This window comes from Pleurodeles waltl, chromosome 10 (assembly GCF_031143425.1).
Source record: "Pleurodeles waltl isolate 20211129_DDA chromosome 10, aPleWal1.hap1.20221129, whole genome shotgun sequence".
NCBI lineage: Eukaryota > Metazoa > Chordata > Amphibia > Caudata > Salamandridae > Pleurodeles > Pleurodeles waltl.
Genome location: NC_090449.1, coordinates 1,077,810,515 through 1,077,825,669, shown reverse-complemented (window position 1 = coordinate 1,077,825,669; position 15,155 = coordinate 1,077,810,515). Strand labels below are relative to the sequence as shown.

General features: G+C 48.0%; 1 protein-coding gene across 2 annotated transcripts in view; it reads right to left on the bottom strand.

Moving 5' to 3' along the window:
• BRCC3 (BRCA1/BRCA2-containing complex subunit 3) overlaps nt 1–15,155 on the bottom strand; it is a 53,783-nt gene that overhangs the window by 18,770 nt on the left and 19,858 nt on the right. For both annotated transcript variants that reach the window (XM_069212156.1, XM_069212157.1), the window contains exons 4-5: nt 7,704–7,792; nt 5,841–5,896 (exon numbers count right to left, since the gene is read on the bottom strand). In XM_069212156.1, the coding sequence (XP_069068257.1) occupies nt 5,841–5,896; nt 7,704–7,792 (145 nt within the window). The remainder of the gene's footprint in view (nt 1–5,840; nt 5,897–7,703; nt 7,793–15,155) is intronic.

Here is a 15,155-nt window from a genome sequence, read left to right as displayed (position 1 = left end):
TTTTTTCTTTTTTTGGAGGGGAAGAGGCCCAACGGCCTCCCTCCCCCCAGCCAATTTCGGCCCCTGGGATCCCAACCCTCAGGGCTTGGCCTTCATGTATTTTCTTTTGCTGGGGAGGGTGGGGAGACTGCATGACACACTTCCCCAGGCTAATCTTGGTCCCAGGGACACCCAGGGCCCAGCCAGCTTCCCACCTCCTGTGGGAGCCGGCATTGCTCACAGAGTGAGCTGCTAAAAGCACTGTCCTCTCTATGTCCCTGGGTGACCCTCCAATGGGAACGTCTGGAATAACTTTAAAAGGGACTGTAAAGTCATGTACAATTTCAATATGTCCAGAAGTAAGGAAGGCATATAGTCGAAACACGTCTGCTTAAGGATATTAAATTTGTGAATTTGGGCCCCCCCGAGTACCCTTTGTTTGTTTTGGAAGCAAGCATATGGCATGAGTATACCCTCACGAATGGCAGTACCTCCACAAAGAAGTTCAGCATTTTTGGTGGAAGTTTTTGAAGTATATAGATATATTTATAAAGTGTTTATACTTATATTTTTTTGGTGAAGGTATTCATTGTAAAGGCATTTTCGTTATAACACTTGCGTTGTAAAGCCATTCATTGTAATGGCATTTGTTATTCTGTCATGAACACTACTGAGGAGAGAGGAGGCAGTGACTTAGCTGAGGGCAGCATGCCATGCTCCCATGTAAAACTACAGGCATTTGGTGGGGGCCATGCTGTTTTAGCAGATGCTGGTCTGCACCCGATGAAACAGGGGTCATTGTTCCCGCACCTGGGGTAAAATAAAGCCCAGTCACTCCAGCTGCAAGAACGAGCAACTCCAGTTCGCCCAGAGCTGAATCCTCTGGGTGACCCCTAATGAGGGCATAACTGGGAAAAATGATCAGCTATGTTAAGTGGGTGGCAATTTTTCAGGCAAGGCAGTGGCAAAGCAAAATGTGAAAAGACTGAGTGATAAGAATACTGGATGTTAATGTGTACGCTTCACTAGTGTCTACTCTGAGACAGATTCCTCACAGACTTTTGCACATGCATCTTTTCTCCCTTACATACTGCTGCGTTTGTAACCCTCCCTCATGGATTAGTGTACAAGTATCCTTTACACCTCTCAAAGCATGCACTACAGTGATATTTAGCTCGTAACAGAATGATGTGTGTATCCTCCTTCATACGGTATGATGCCCAGACCCTCTCCTTACACAATACAGCACAAATGTGCAGCTTTGTCCACTGGAGCCGGTGACACCGAATCACAGGGGTGCACACTGACTGAGCAGCTGTCCGCACCTCAAGCCCGGACTCAACGACAACAAATATTAAGAATAGATGAGAAATACTGCACTGGGACATTTCTGTCACTGGGATCCCCTAAACTCTAAGAAGGAAGAGGCTTGTAAAGTTGAGGGCTGGGAAATGAAATGGTTCTGGCGTGTTTTAGATGTAAGAGTAACAGCATTGTGTATGTTGAAGAGGCAGCTGTTTTCTGCTAAGGAAGCGAATAACGATGAAACCAAAGTTCACACGCCGCAGCCTAGACGCCCAGAACCAAAGGCATCGGTCTCCCTACTACATGCACAGAAGCTTTCGATCACAAGGAGGAGAGAAGGTTTATCTGAGGCAACATCTGCCAGTGGGTTAAAAAGGTCTGATGGTCACCAGATCATTTTCATGCAATGAAGCACACTTTCCAAGATCGTGTCAATTAAGTCCCACGGTTCTTGTAGGAAGCTGGCCTGGTGCGTGGTGGGTACCTAAGGTACTTACACCTTATACCAGGTCCAGGTATCCTCTTAGTGAAGTGTAGTTAGTGCCTAGAAGCCAGGCTCTCAGAGGTTGCTGTGGATGAGCAGCCAAGACTGAACTAGGAGACATGCAAAGCTCATGCAATACCCCTGTAGTCACACAGAACTTCCACACATGAAAGAAAACACTCAGTGTTACAAAATAAAGGTACTTTATGTTTTGCCACAGATTATCACAAATCACTAGAGAAGTGGCCCACTTTTAGCAGGTAAGTAATACACTAAATATATACACTAGCAATCAAATGGGCACAGAAAAGGTTAGAAAACAGTGCAAACAGTAATAACCAATGGTAAACCTAGGGGGAGCACAAACCATAAACTAAAAAAAAAATGGAATACGAACACAGGACCTTCACCTAGGTAAGCGGAATGTGTAGAGGGAAGCTGGGGTTATTAGAAAACCACAAAGGTAAGTAACAGGACCCCCCAGCGACCACACATGCAGGAGTAAACCACCCAAAAGGAGGAAAAGAAGTAAAAGAAGATACCCAGAGAAGATTGCAAGAAAACCAGTGGTGGATTTCTGAAGGAAGAAGACCTGTGGAGAGAGGGGACCAAGTCCAAAACTACAACAGAGTCCAGCGGCGGCAGGAGCCCCTACCCAAGATGCAGGAGTTGGTCGACGGCGAAGAACAGGTCAGCACCGCAGCCCAGGAGCCCGAGAAGATTTCCAGATGAATGAAGAAGATGCCCCACGCAGGAAGAAGATTGCAGACGGTGTCAGTGCAGGATTTCCACCAACAAGCTTTGGCTAAGGCAAGCTCTTGGTTAGTGGAAAAGAGGTGCTGCCGGGGACCAGCAAGGCCCAGGAGGACTCAACCCAGGAGGGGGGTGGGTCACAGGGGACCCTCAGCATCGCAGAGAGTCCACAGGAGCAGAGGCAGCGCCAACAGGAGTCCCACAGGAGGGTGACACAGAAGTCACAAAAGGAGCCCACGCAGCACTACAAAAGTGGATCCCACGCCGCAGAAGAACCACACAGGAGGCTGTGCTTTGCAGGATGGAGTGTTGGGGGCTGGAGCTACATGTCGCCTGAAGATCCCTTGAAGGAGATGCAAACAAAGCCTTGGCAGCTGAAAGAGACGCAGTGCACGGGGTGCTGTCTTGCAAGGGAAGGCAAAGGCTTACCTCCACCAAAGTGGAACAGCTGGCAGAGAGGACCAAGAGGACTACTCTGGACCACCACCTGTGATGCAGGATCCACGCAGCTCAGCACGAGAGGATCCACGCAGCCGGTCGTTGCTGCCTGCGGTTGCAGGGGAGTGACTCCTTCACTCCAAGGGAGATTCCTTCTTGTGCAGGCTGAAGAGTTGCTGTCTTCTGAGGATGCACAGCGATTAAACTGTTGCAAAGCTGACAGGACTCTGGATACAATGTTGCAGAAGAGCCTTCCTCTTGGATCTGCAGCTTGTAGGTTCCTGGAGGGTCCAGTAGCGGTTCCGGAGTCCAGAAGTTGAAGTAAAGGTTGCAGAGGAGTCCCACTGTAATCTTGCAAGCCGAATCTGAGGACCCACCCATGAGAGACTATAAATAACCCAGGAAGGGGAATTGGTCTCCTAACTAGGTAAGCACCTATCAGGAGGGGGCTCTGACGTCACCTGCCTGGCCTGGCCACTCGATGCTTCCAAAGTTCCCTGCCAACCTTAGAATCAAGATGACAGAACCTAGGAACCATGTGGAGGAGTTCTGGGCACCACCCCCGGGGTGGTGATGGACAGGGGATTGGTCACTCCCCTTTCCATTGTCCTGTTTCGCACCAGAGCAGGGACTGGGGTCCCTGAACCGGTGTGTACTGGTTTATGCACAGAGGGCACAAAATGTACCCTTCAGAGCAAAACCAGTGGCTAGGGGAGGATGCCCCCCCAAGCCAGTCACACCTATTTCCAAAGGGAGAGGGTGTTGCCGCCCTCTCCCACATGAAATCCTTTGTTCTGCCTTCCTGGGCTTGATCAGATCAAGCAGCAGGAGGACAGAAACTCTGAGGGGTGGCAGCAGCGGGGCTGCCCGGAAAACCCTTTAAGACCAGTGTTAGCAATTCTAAGGGTCCACTAAGGAGCACCCAGAGTGCATGGAATCATACTTCCAATATTCCATGATTCCGATATGTTTGATACCAAACATGCCCAGGCTTGGAGTTACCATTATGTAGTTGGACATAGGTAGGGACCCTATGACCAGTATACGCGTAAAGTGGAGTCTCCGCACTCACAAAGTCCAGGGAAATGCATCTCACACACAGGTACCCCAATGCCCTGGGTACCTAGGTACCATATACTAGGGACTTACATGGGGGGGAACCAGTGTGCCAATTGTGGGAAGAAAACTGTACAATTTAAAGGAGAGAGCACATCTACTCGGGTCAGGTTAGCAGGAACCCAGTAGACACAGTGAGACATACTGACAACAAGCAGAAAATGGGGGTAACTATGCCAAGAAAGAGGGTACTTTCCTACAGTTCTCTTTCCAGTTATTACGACGTACAGAAGATCATGGTAGGGGTAGCATGACAACCAAGAATTTCACAGGGCTCGAAAAATCCACTCGAATTGGCGAGTCTTATTTGATCAGGTCAAGCTATTTTTAATAATTACTCGTCCCTTCCGGCGAGCTGACACTGAACAGGTGTTCTGTTCAGTTGAAAAGTGGAGGGGCAATAAACAATGCCTTTAAATCTTGTTTTTATGTCACATTTGCTCTGTGTTCACAGAGGTCAAACGTCAGTTTTTCTTGCAATTAATTTTCCTTCTGACTGCAGAGTTCCAGGTGAACTGTGTGACCTGCTGCTTAGAATGTAAAATAAAAGGATATAAGGTGTCAGGTTTTTCCTAACACACAACATTTAAATTACTAAGTCAAATGTGCAAACATTTCAAAATATATTTCAGTAGTTGTGAACGCCCTTTTTTTATATTTGTGTGATGAAAAAATATTTTAATAGGATGAAAACAAATCAGAATACTTTACATGTTGATGTGCAAAAGATGCGTTTCTGAAACCCAATTTTCAGAGATTGTTAATACACTGTATAGTTTTATCAGTAAAGCTGCAAGTTAGTGGAGAGGGTTTTGGACAGTTCTTGGAAAGGTACTGTGTGTAAGTGACATTGTTACCAGATCATGGTTTGGTAGTATATTTATCAAAATTGAGTGTTTAAACAAACAGAGAAATGCTCCTGCCCTGATGGCAATTTTGTTAGTAAACTAAAGTCCTAGGTTATGTGGGCTAGACTTCATGGGTATGTGGGCTAGATTCTTTTGATGCATGCAGCAAACATTAGTCTACTTAATAAAACAAATGAGGTATTTTTGTACTGCAGAAATGCTGAGGTCACATATTTGAAGGTGCAATCATTTGTGAGAATTAACAAAAAGGCGACTCTGTAAACTATTTACCTAGGGTCACACAATTTGAGACCCGTTTACAGGTCAAATACACTGCAGTTAGGTCGAGTAGATTTAAGTTACTCGACCTGCAAGTCTAGTAACATTTTTATGATTTTTTAAGCCCTGATTTGACCATCCAGACTTTTTAGAGCACAGACTGCATCATACTGAGAGAAAGAGTGTGGTACGATTTCTTTTTTTCCTGGAGCAATCCTGCATTTTAAAGACCATTTACAGCAATGATATTTTTGAGGCATCTCGACAAGGCCTGACGAGGGATGGGATGGAAACAAAGGGGCCACTGTGAGTTGCTGTGGTCAGGGGGTGAAGAAGGGGAAGGTGTCCGATTCCTACTATTTCACAGGCTCCTGTAAGAGAAAGGAAGTGCTACTACCTAGCAGAACTAAGATACACTCCTTAACCTCATCAGCTGCTGCAAGGGTGGGGTACAAGACGTTAAGTACAGTTGTTTTGTTTCTACACATGGGCTGAAGAGGTCGGTCTTACTTTGCGACCTGGAAGGTGCTCAAGTTTTCATAAGGCAACTGTCTGCTTTGTCAAATAAAATAAATCACAGCAATGTTTCTCCCTCAGGTGCAACTGGAAGCAAATGGATCTTTACATGTACTACTTACTCCGAGCTCTTCTGGGCCTGGACAGACTGGAAGCAGGTGTAAAGCACGCGTCCTGTCTGAAGGAATCAGAGACATAAATGTTAGGCACACAGCAGCATTAAACACTTCCACCGTGAGACTGGGCATGGACATTTAACTAGAAGGTGGCTAACTTGAGAAACTGAACCTGCAGTAGAGAACCTGGACTAGGGCATGGACATGTTACTGCTACGTGGGAAACATATTTAAAGCCTAAGCATGCAGCAGAGACCCTGGGGTGGGACACGTGCTTGTTATCAGGTGAGAAACACCTTTAGAAACTAAACATGCAACAGAGACCCTGGGATGGGGCACTAGCATGTTAGCATTAGGTGAGAAACCCTGAGAGACTGAACGTGCGCTAGAGCTTGAGACAGGGCCCGGGCATGTTACTACTGTACGAGAAACACCCTGCAAAACGGAATATGCAGTAGAAACCCGATGACAGGGAATGGACATGTTACTATTAGGTAGGAAACACCTTGAAAAATCCATCAGTAAACTTTATCAGTCTATAAATATTCCCATCTTAACCCAGCAGACAATCTATCATAGAATGCTTTCCATAAATTCAGCCTAAGGCAGGCATTTGTACAACTCCTAAGTTTATTTATATTAATGAAAGTTGTGCCACTCATTTCCTGTCCTGCTATCACAGATTGTCAAAACCAAGTTGGAAAAAGACAAATGCAGAAAAGGTCTGGGAGCGATGGCTCATTAAAAATGAAAAGATGAAACTGGAATGGGACTGGCACATGGCCTTTCTGCTAGGAAGACATGGCATTGCGTGACAGTGGACTGGTGGGGCTTTAGAATAGCCAGTTCAGCATGAGATGCTTTGGTATTAACAGCCTTTTGTAAAACTGATCCACATTCATCCTAGTAAGAGGCTAAAGTGGGTCTCACTTGAGGTAACATCTAATGGACAAGTTCTGTGCATTAAAGCTATACTGTGATATGACATGTCCTCAGAAAATCATGATGCACACCCTTCCTGGGATCCCGTACTTTTAATCCAACCTACACAGGTCTGGACATAAACGCATCACATTGTATCTTTCTCCACACCCAATATAGGAGGGCACTATACATTTTCCTTTCTTTGGAGGGGTTACCCAATGCTTCCTGCGTCAAGGGATTTTGGAGGGCAGTGCAAGGTATCATCCCATTTTCATTTCCTAAAAGGAGAGAGAGGTGATTTTGGCTCAGCAGACCCAGAACCTCCAAACACCCTCGCCAGCCCACCACATACACCTGGCCACCTCCCCATCCCTCTGTACTATATATGCACACTAAAGCCTGGTAACCTCTTTGTTCTCCATCACAGAACAGCGAAAAAAAGCACAGCACTAGAGAGCTGGTGAGAATGGTTGTCTATGGAGGATATCAACCATTCATATCCATAATTTTATGCTGCAGAATCATTTGTCGCGTAGCCTACGGGGCCTCAGAGACTAGAGCTGCACTTCACTGATGAGGCCCAAGGAGGCCAAGACATACTTGGGGCTGCTTGTGTCCACTTTCAAAGTGAATGTGGCCTATATATCTGCATTTTCCTTATAGGTCATGTCCCTCAGGGTCCAAACTGATACCACTTCATTAGTTCATGTCTGTTATATCATAGGGAGCAATTCAAGATAGGATTTTGGCTCAGAGCTAGAGGAAGCCCCAAAACTTTATGCAAGCCTTTCCAAGCATAACAATCTGATTATCTAACAATCATCGTCTCCATCTCCACTGTAACTACAGTAATCTCAGCATAACATTGAGTATTCCTTTTCCTACCATTTCCTTCCAGAATGTGTGTTATTCTCCTCAGCTCCTTGCACTGCCTTTACTACACACCTTGGTGTTTTTGTCCTCGATGAAGCACGAAAAGATGAGACCCACAAAGCCCTGGTCCATCATCTGGTACATGGCCTGGGTGCGCACGTCTAAGAATCAAAAGAGAAGCACGGAAGAACTCAAGTTAGTGGAGATGACACAATTCACGGTGAGAAAGAAGCACTGAAGTACTGCAGGGCAATATTACATTGTTTGGAGATTTTACACATAACGCACATCAACAGCTCCGTTTATACATTACATATAGGAAAAGGAAGACCATGAAACACCACCGGCAGATCACATGATATAAGTTACACAACACGCAAGCAAGAGAAGTTTCCGCAATGTGGCAAATACAGGCTAATTAATAGTAAGATGTGGCAGAGTCGGTGGCTGTAGTGTCCTGTTTTGTTAGTTTCACTAACACTGATACAAAAGGGATTCCCGCATAATACTAAGGTTAATCAAGAAATAAAAAGGTATATACTTCCACCATATTAGATTGAAAATGTTATACACCAAATAAAAATTTAAAAAAAAAAAAAAAAAAAAAAAAATGAATAATAATATATCAAGATTTTGGGCCTCATTACGAGGCTGGCGGTCTTGAGACCACCAGCCACGTGGTGGTGGTCGTCACCGCCGCTGCCGTGGGGGTCGGATCCGCTACATTAAGATCACCACCGGGATCCATGATCCCGACGGGCTGGCGGTGGCGGAGATCACAATCAGCCAGGGTGGCACTGCATGCAGCACCGCTCTGCTGATTACGACCCTGTTCTCTGCCACCCTTTTCATGCCAGTTTGAACACCATGAAAAGGCTGGCAGAAAACAGGTGCACCTGCAATGGGCAGTGCAGGATTCCCCATGCCCACTACCATCGCAATGTTCATTGTCTGCTGTGTAGACAGTGAAAGTTGCAAAGCTGCTGGTGCCCCCTGCGGGTGGCAGCATTGCCGCGGGGTCGATTACGAACCGGCAACAATGCTGCCGTCTGTTTACCGCTAGGCTGGCGGGTAGAAGAAACCTTGGTTTGGTGCCAGACTGGGATCCGAAAAACTCAAAAGCAGTACTTCTATGTGCCGGTGTAAGGAAATGCCTCCTTGGCATGGTTGCCCCCTGACTTTTTGCCTTTGCTGATGCTATGTTTACAATTGAAAGTGTGCTGAGGCCTGCTAACCAGGCCCCAGCACCAGTGTTCTTTCCCTAACCTGTACTTTTGTATCCACAATTGGCAGACCCTGGCATCCAGATAAGTCCCTTGTAACTGGTACTTCTAGTACCAAGGGCCCTGATGCCAAGGAAGGTCTCTAAGGGCTGCAGCATGTCTTATGCCACCCTGGAGACCCCTCACTCAGCACAGACACACTGCTTACCAGCTTGTGTGTGCTAATGAGAACAAAACGAGTAAGTCGACATGGCACTCCCCTCAGGGTGCCATGCCAGCCTCTCACTGCCTATGCAAGTATAGGTCAGTCACCCCTCTAGCAGGCCTTACAGCCCTAAGGCAGGGTGCACTATACCATAGGTGAGGGTACCAGTGCATGAGCATGGTACCCCTACAGTGTCTAAACAAAACCTTAGACATTGTAAGTGCAGGGTAGCCATAAGAGTATATGGTCTGGGAGTTTGTCAAACACGAACTCCACAGCACCATAATGGCTACACTGAAAACTGGGAAGTTTGGTATCAAACTTCTCAGCACAATAAATGCACACTGATGCCAGTGTACATTTTATTGCAAAACACACCCCAGAGGGCACCTTAGAGGTGCCCCCTGAAACTTAACCGACTGTCTGTGTAGGCTGACTAGTTCCAGCAGGCTGCCACACTAGAGACATGTTGCTGGCCCCATGGGGAGAGTGCCTTTGTCACTCTGAGGCCAGTAACAAAGCCTGCACTGGGTGGAGATGCTAACACCTCCCCCAGGCAGGAGCTGTGACACCTGGCGGTGAGCCTCAAAGGCTCACCCCTTTGTCACAGCCCAGCAGGGCACTCCAGCTTAGTGGAGTTGCCCGCCCCCTCCGGCCACGGCCCCCACTTTTGGCGGCAAGGCTGGAGGGAACAAAGAAAGCAACAAGGAGGAGTCACTGGCCAGTCAGGACAGCCCCTAAGGTGTCCTGAGCTGAGGTGACTCTAACTTTTAGAAATCCTCCATCTTGCAGATGGAGGATTCCCCCAATAGGATTAGGGATGTGACCCCCTCCCCTTGGGAGGAGGCACAAAGAGGGTGTACCCACCCTCAGGGCTAGTAGCCATTGGCTACTAACCCCCCAGACCTAAACACGCCCTTAAATTTAGTATTTAAGGGCTACCCTGAACCCTAGAAAATTAGATTCCTGCAACTACAAGAAGAAGGACTGCCTAGCTGAAAACCCCTGCAGAGGAATACCAGAAGACAACAACTGCCTTGGCTCCAGAAACTCACCGGCCTGTCTCCTGCCTTCCAAAGAACTCTGCTCCAGCGACGCCTTCCAAGGGACCAGCGACCTCTGAATCCTCTGAGGACTGCCCTGCTTCGAAAAAGACAAGAAACTCCTGAGGACAGCGGACCTGCTCCAAAAAGACTGCAACTTTGTTTCAAGGAGCAGCTTTAAAGACCCTGCAATCTCCCCGCAAGAAGCGTGAGACTTGCAACACTGCACCCGGCGACCCCGACTCGGCTGGTGGAGAACCAACACCTCAGGGAGGACCCCCGGACTACTCTACGACTGTGAGTACCAAAACCTGTCCCCCCTGAGCCCCCACAGCGCCGCCTGCAGAGGGAATCCCGAGGCTTCCCCTCACCGCGACTCTCTGAAACCTAAGTCCCGACGCCTGGAAAAGACCCTGCACCCGCAGCCCCCAGGACCTGAAGGACCGGACTTTCACTGCAGAAGTGACCCCCAGGAGTCCCTCTCCCTTGCCCAAGTGGAGGTTTCCCCGAGGAAGCCCCCCCTTGCCTGCCTGCAGCGCTGAAGAGATCCGTTGATCTCTCATAGACTAACATTGAAAACCCGACGCTTGTTTCTACACTGCACCCGGCCGCCCCCGCGCTGCTGAGGGTGAAATTTCTGTGTGGGCTTGTGTCCCCCCCGGTGCCCTACAAAACCCCCCTGGTCTGCCCTCCGAAGACGCGGGTACTTACCTGCAAGCAGACCGGAACCGGGGCACCCCCTTCTCTCCATTCTAGCCTATGCGTTTTGGGCACCACTTTGAACTCTGCACCTGACTGGCCCTGAGCTGCTGGTGTGGTGACTTTGGGGTTGCTCTGAACCCCCAACGGTGGGCTACCTTGGACCAAGAACTGAACCCTGTAAGTGTCTTACTTACCTGGTAAAACTAACAAAAACTTACCTCCCCCAGGAACTGTGAAAATTGCACTAAGTGTCCACTTTTAAAGTAGCTATTTGTCAATAACTTGAAAAGTATACATGCAATTGAAATGATTCAAAGTTCCTAATGTACTTACCTGCAATACCTTTCAAACAAGATATTACATGTTAAATTTGAACCTGTGGTTCTTAAAATAAACTAAGAAAAGATATTTTTCTATAACAAAAACTATTGGCTGGATTTGTCTGAGTGTGTGTACCTCATTTATTGTCTGTGTATGTACAACAAATGCTTAACACTACTCCTTGGATAAGCCTACTGCTCGACCACACTACCACAAAATAGAGCATTAGTATTATCTATTTTTACCATTATTTTACCTCTAAGGGGAACCCTTGGATTCTGTGCATGCTATTCCTTACTTTGAAATAGCACATACAGAGCCAACTTCCTACAGCCGGTATGTGATACCATGCAGCTCGGTGTCACAGTTCCACTTTGGAAGGGACGAACAAAGGTGCATAAGAGCACCACCCAGATACGCCGACATTGGTTCCTCTGTTTACATACCTTCAGATGAGGAAATTCTGATCCTTTAGTCTACAACAAGATTTTTCTACTTTTTACAAAAATGTACCTGTGTGTAAGGAAAATTTCCCCACCTAAAACAACAGGCTTCACACCTTTTAGGGACTGTGGCAAACAGATGTGTATGGCAGATCCCCACCAGGTATTCCTCTGGTGCCTTGGCTTGGAGCAATACTCCTTGGACTCAGACCACTGCACCAAGCTCCACCACAGGGCCATACGGAACTGTGAAGTGAAGCTCTATATCACAAAACACTGCAAGGCTCTGGGCTATGACTGGTCAAAGTCAAAATGAACCTCCTGTTCCTCTCCTGAAGTTGTTCCTGTGGCAGGTCTTCATCACATTTGGAGTCTTCAGATAAGTCAAAGAAACACAAGAAGTTTGGCAAGAATCTAACACAATTCACGCTGAAAACACAAGAAATTCAGCGTGATCGTACCCTTCTTGCTATTCTCAATCTCCAAAGAAGGAAAGAGGAAGTGAACGTGGCACCCAGTTTCACCCCTTAACTTCTGAGGAGCCAATTCAGAGTTTGGTCCGATGCACCTCGATTTTCAGGGTGCATCCGCGGCACTGCAGGAATATGAAGTCTATAGGGAGGCCATGCTGTACATTTGTGGCACACTTTTTGCTCCATCTTGCAGGACTGGGTCCCCCATGATCAGCAGGGACCGCCAGGCAGGCTTCGGCCAGGGGGTTCAACCTGGGCACCATCTGCGTCTCTCAAACCTGCCTCAGGTTATACACTGGCTTCAGTGCTGCTTTCAGTCCCAGAGGCACAACTTGCAGCGGTGCCTTCAACAGACACTGGAGGATCATCCACAACTTTTAGTAGCCTTCGACTGAGAGCTGAACTTCTCTCGACCAAAGCTTAGGCCGTGCTCCGAACCCACTGGAGCAGAACTCATTGGCAATCCTTCAGCCCTGCCAGGCACCTACCGAACCTCTCCTGCCCTTTAGTGAGGCCCTCATATGTGCAATCGGGCAAAATAATGTTCTGTCCCACTGGTCAATACACAAGTCGCCTGCCGCGACGGTCCAGCTTCGGCACCCCTGACTTTCTCACTCAACAACCAATGCCATAAGTTTGGTTATTCACCATCAAAGTCTAAACGCCTTCCCTGCAACATCTTGACTGCAAACCAAAATTACAGAAACCTTTGGCAAGTGCAGGATTCCTTTCGCCACCCTTCCCTATGTTCATCAAATGCTAGCTACCTCCTTGGTCACTACATGCATGCACTATAGGACATGGTGTTTCAGATCTTACCCTTGATCAGAGACGACCGATGGGCATTGTAAGGAAATGCTTCTTTTAGTATGGTCACTCCCAAGTTTTTTGACTGAAGCTGCTGTTTTTTTTTCCATGGCTGTGCACCCTCCTGGGGTTTGCATTCTAGAAGCAATAATGAATCTCCCTTGGAGTGAAGAAGTCACTCCCCTGCATCTGCAGGCACCTCAAGACGACAACTAGCTGGTGGATCCTGCTGTCCCATGGACATCAAAAGGCTCTCAACACAGGTGGTGGTTCTGTGGTCCTCTTCAGGTCCCTCTTATCTTCTGATCCACTTGGGAGACTGTGGGACCCTGCTGCAGCCACTGGAAGGAAGCCCGTGCACTGTGACTGTTGCGCTTGCCAAGGCCCGTTTGCTCTTCCTCCAAGGAGATCTTCAGGCTGCAAAAAGCCCCAACCTCCAGCACTCTGCAACTCCAAAATCTGCTTCCACTCTGCACCCCCTGCGACGTGGGACTCCCGTTTTGTTGTGCTATTGAGGCCTCTCTGCGACTCCCTCTGCCAGCTGCCAGTGTGTCGCTTGTGGGGGGGGGATCCATCAACTTCAGCTGTCTTTCCTTCCTGCTGAAGGACTGACCTGACTCCTTGCCAAGATCCGAGTCACTAGGGCCTTATTGGTCACCAAAAACAGACAACTTACCTTGCACCTACTATTTGCATTTGCCAGGGCTTTTTGGTGGCCCTGCTGGTCACTGACCATCCTGCACTCCGGGAATCGACGTGGGACAGCTCGTGGGTGACTGCTAGGCTCTCCTACATCCCCCTGGACTCCGCAGCTGGAATTCTCCTTGACCATCCTGCAGGAACTTCACCGCCAAGAGGGTGGGCATTGCCTACCTGCACCGCTTGGACATTTCTGAGGGGTCTGGACACTGTCCCCTCCTTATTCAGGTTCCTCTCATCTGGAATTCACCTTTGGTTTCCCCCGACCTCGTCCATGGCTCGTGAAAGAAGCTGGACAACCTAGGCTTCCATTGACTCCAACAAGGGTTTCTGATGCCACATCACCCCTATGCACCTGGGCTCCCGGGTGTGGGTACTCCGGTCTTCTGGATATCTACGGGTGGGATCACTCTCCAACCTTCTTTGAGCCTTTTGTTTCCTTCAGGTCCACTGGGAAGGGTCCTGAATCCATAAAAATTAAACTGCAATGGTCCTGTGTTTGCCTATGGGACACACAACCCGATAACTCTGCGCCTGTGAGATAACAGTTACCTCTGGTATTTTCTTACTACCCCAGCCCCTGGGGTCCTAACACACTTACCTTGGTTGGGCATCTCCATTCTTAACCACTCTTAGTATATGATTTGGTCTCCCCCACGACCCCATGTATTCCTATGCTATTTCTGATTGTTTCTAAGTATATATTTTGTGTGTAGCTATCTCAAACTGGAGATACACCAATATTAGTATAGTCTATAGTGTTGTATTAAAGAAACCTTTATTTTTGCAACACCTGTTGTGGTTCTTTCTTGTGTACAGTTACTGACTGACTATTGTGGTATTGCAAGTGCCTTACACTCCTCCTAGATAAGCTTTAGCTGCTCACCAAAGCTGCCCCTGGAGAACTCCTGCTATCTGGACACAATCACTAAGGGTTGGCTGGACTCAGTATCGGGTGCCACACCATAGGTGTAAACCATAAACTGAGCCAGCCTCCTACAGGGCCCACACCATAGGTGGGCACCATAAACTAAGCCAGCCTCCTACAAGGCCTACTGAGTCCTAAGGCAGGGTGCAACATATGACATGGGCAGGACATGTAGTTTACACGCCCTGAAAATAAACACACAAACAATTTTTACTGTGGAAAGACTTGGTCGCCCATTTGGCGAGTACAGGGTTACACACTGGCCCCTCTGCTGTGCCAGCTCCTGAAAGCGCAACCAAAGTGGCCACTCCAAGGTATTGAACAACTCATTACATTAAGCCCGACTTTTATCTCGAGATGAAACTAATGTAACTTGTTGCAGTGTGCGGCTTTTACAAAGCCGCCACTTTGTTGCCTTTAACATCCTTGTGCCTTCCCGGACACATGGAGCCTGTTCCACAGCTTTTTGCCCTCCCGGAGAGACGTGCCAGTGTCTAAGGAAGGAAAACAATGAAGGACTGCAGACGAAGGAGGTGTCACCTCTCCCTGCATGAAGTCACTTAGGTGTTAGCCCCAAAAGACAGGCTTAAAAGAAGAAGCTGCCTTTGAAGGGCAGATGTGTGACACCGGGAAGGAGGGCTGCCCCATTGTTTAGGCAGACATGCTGGCACGGGGAGCAG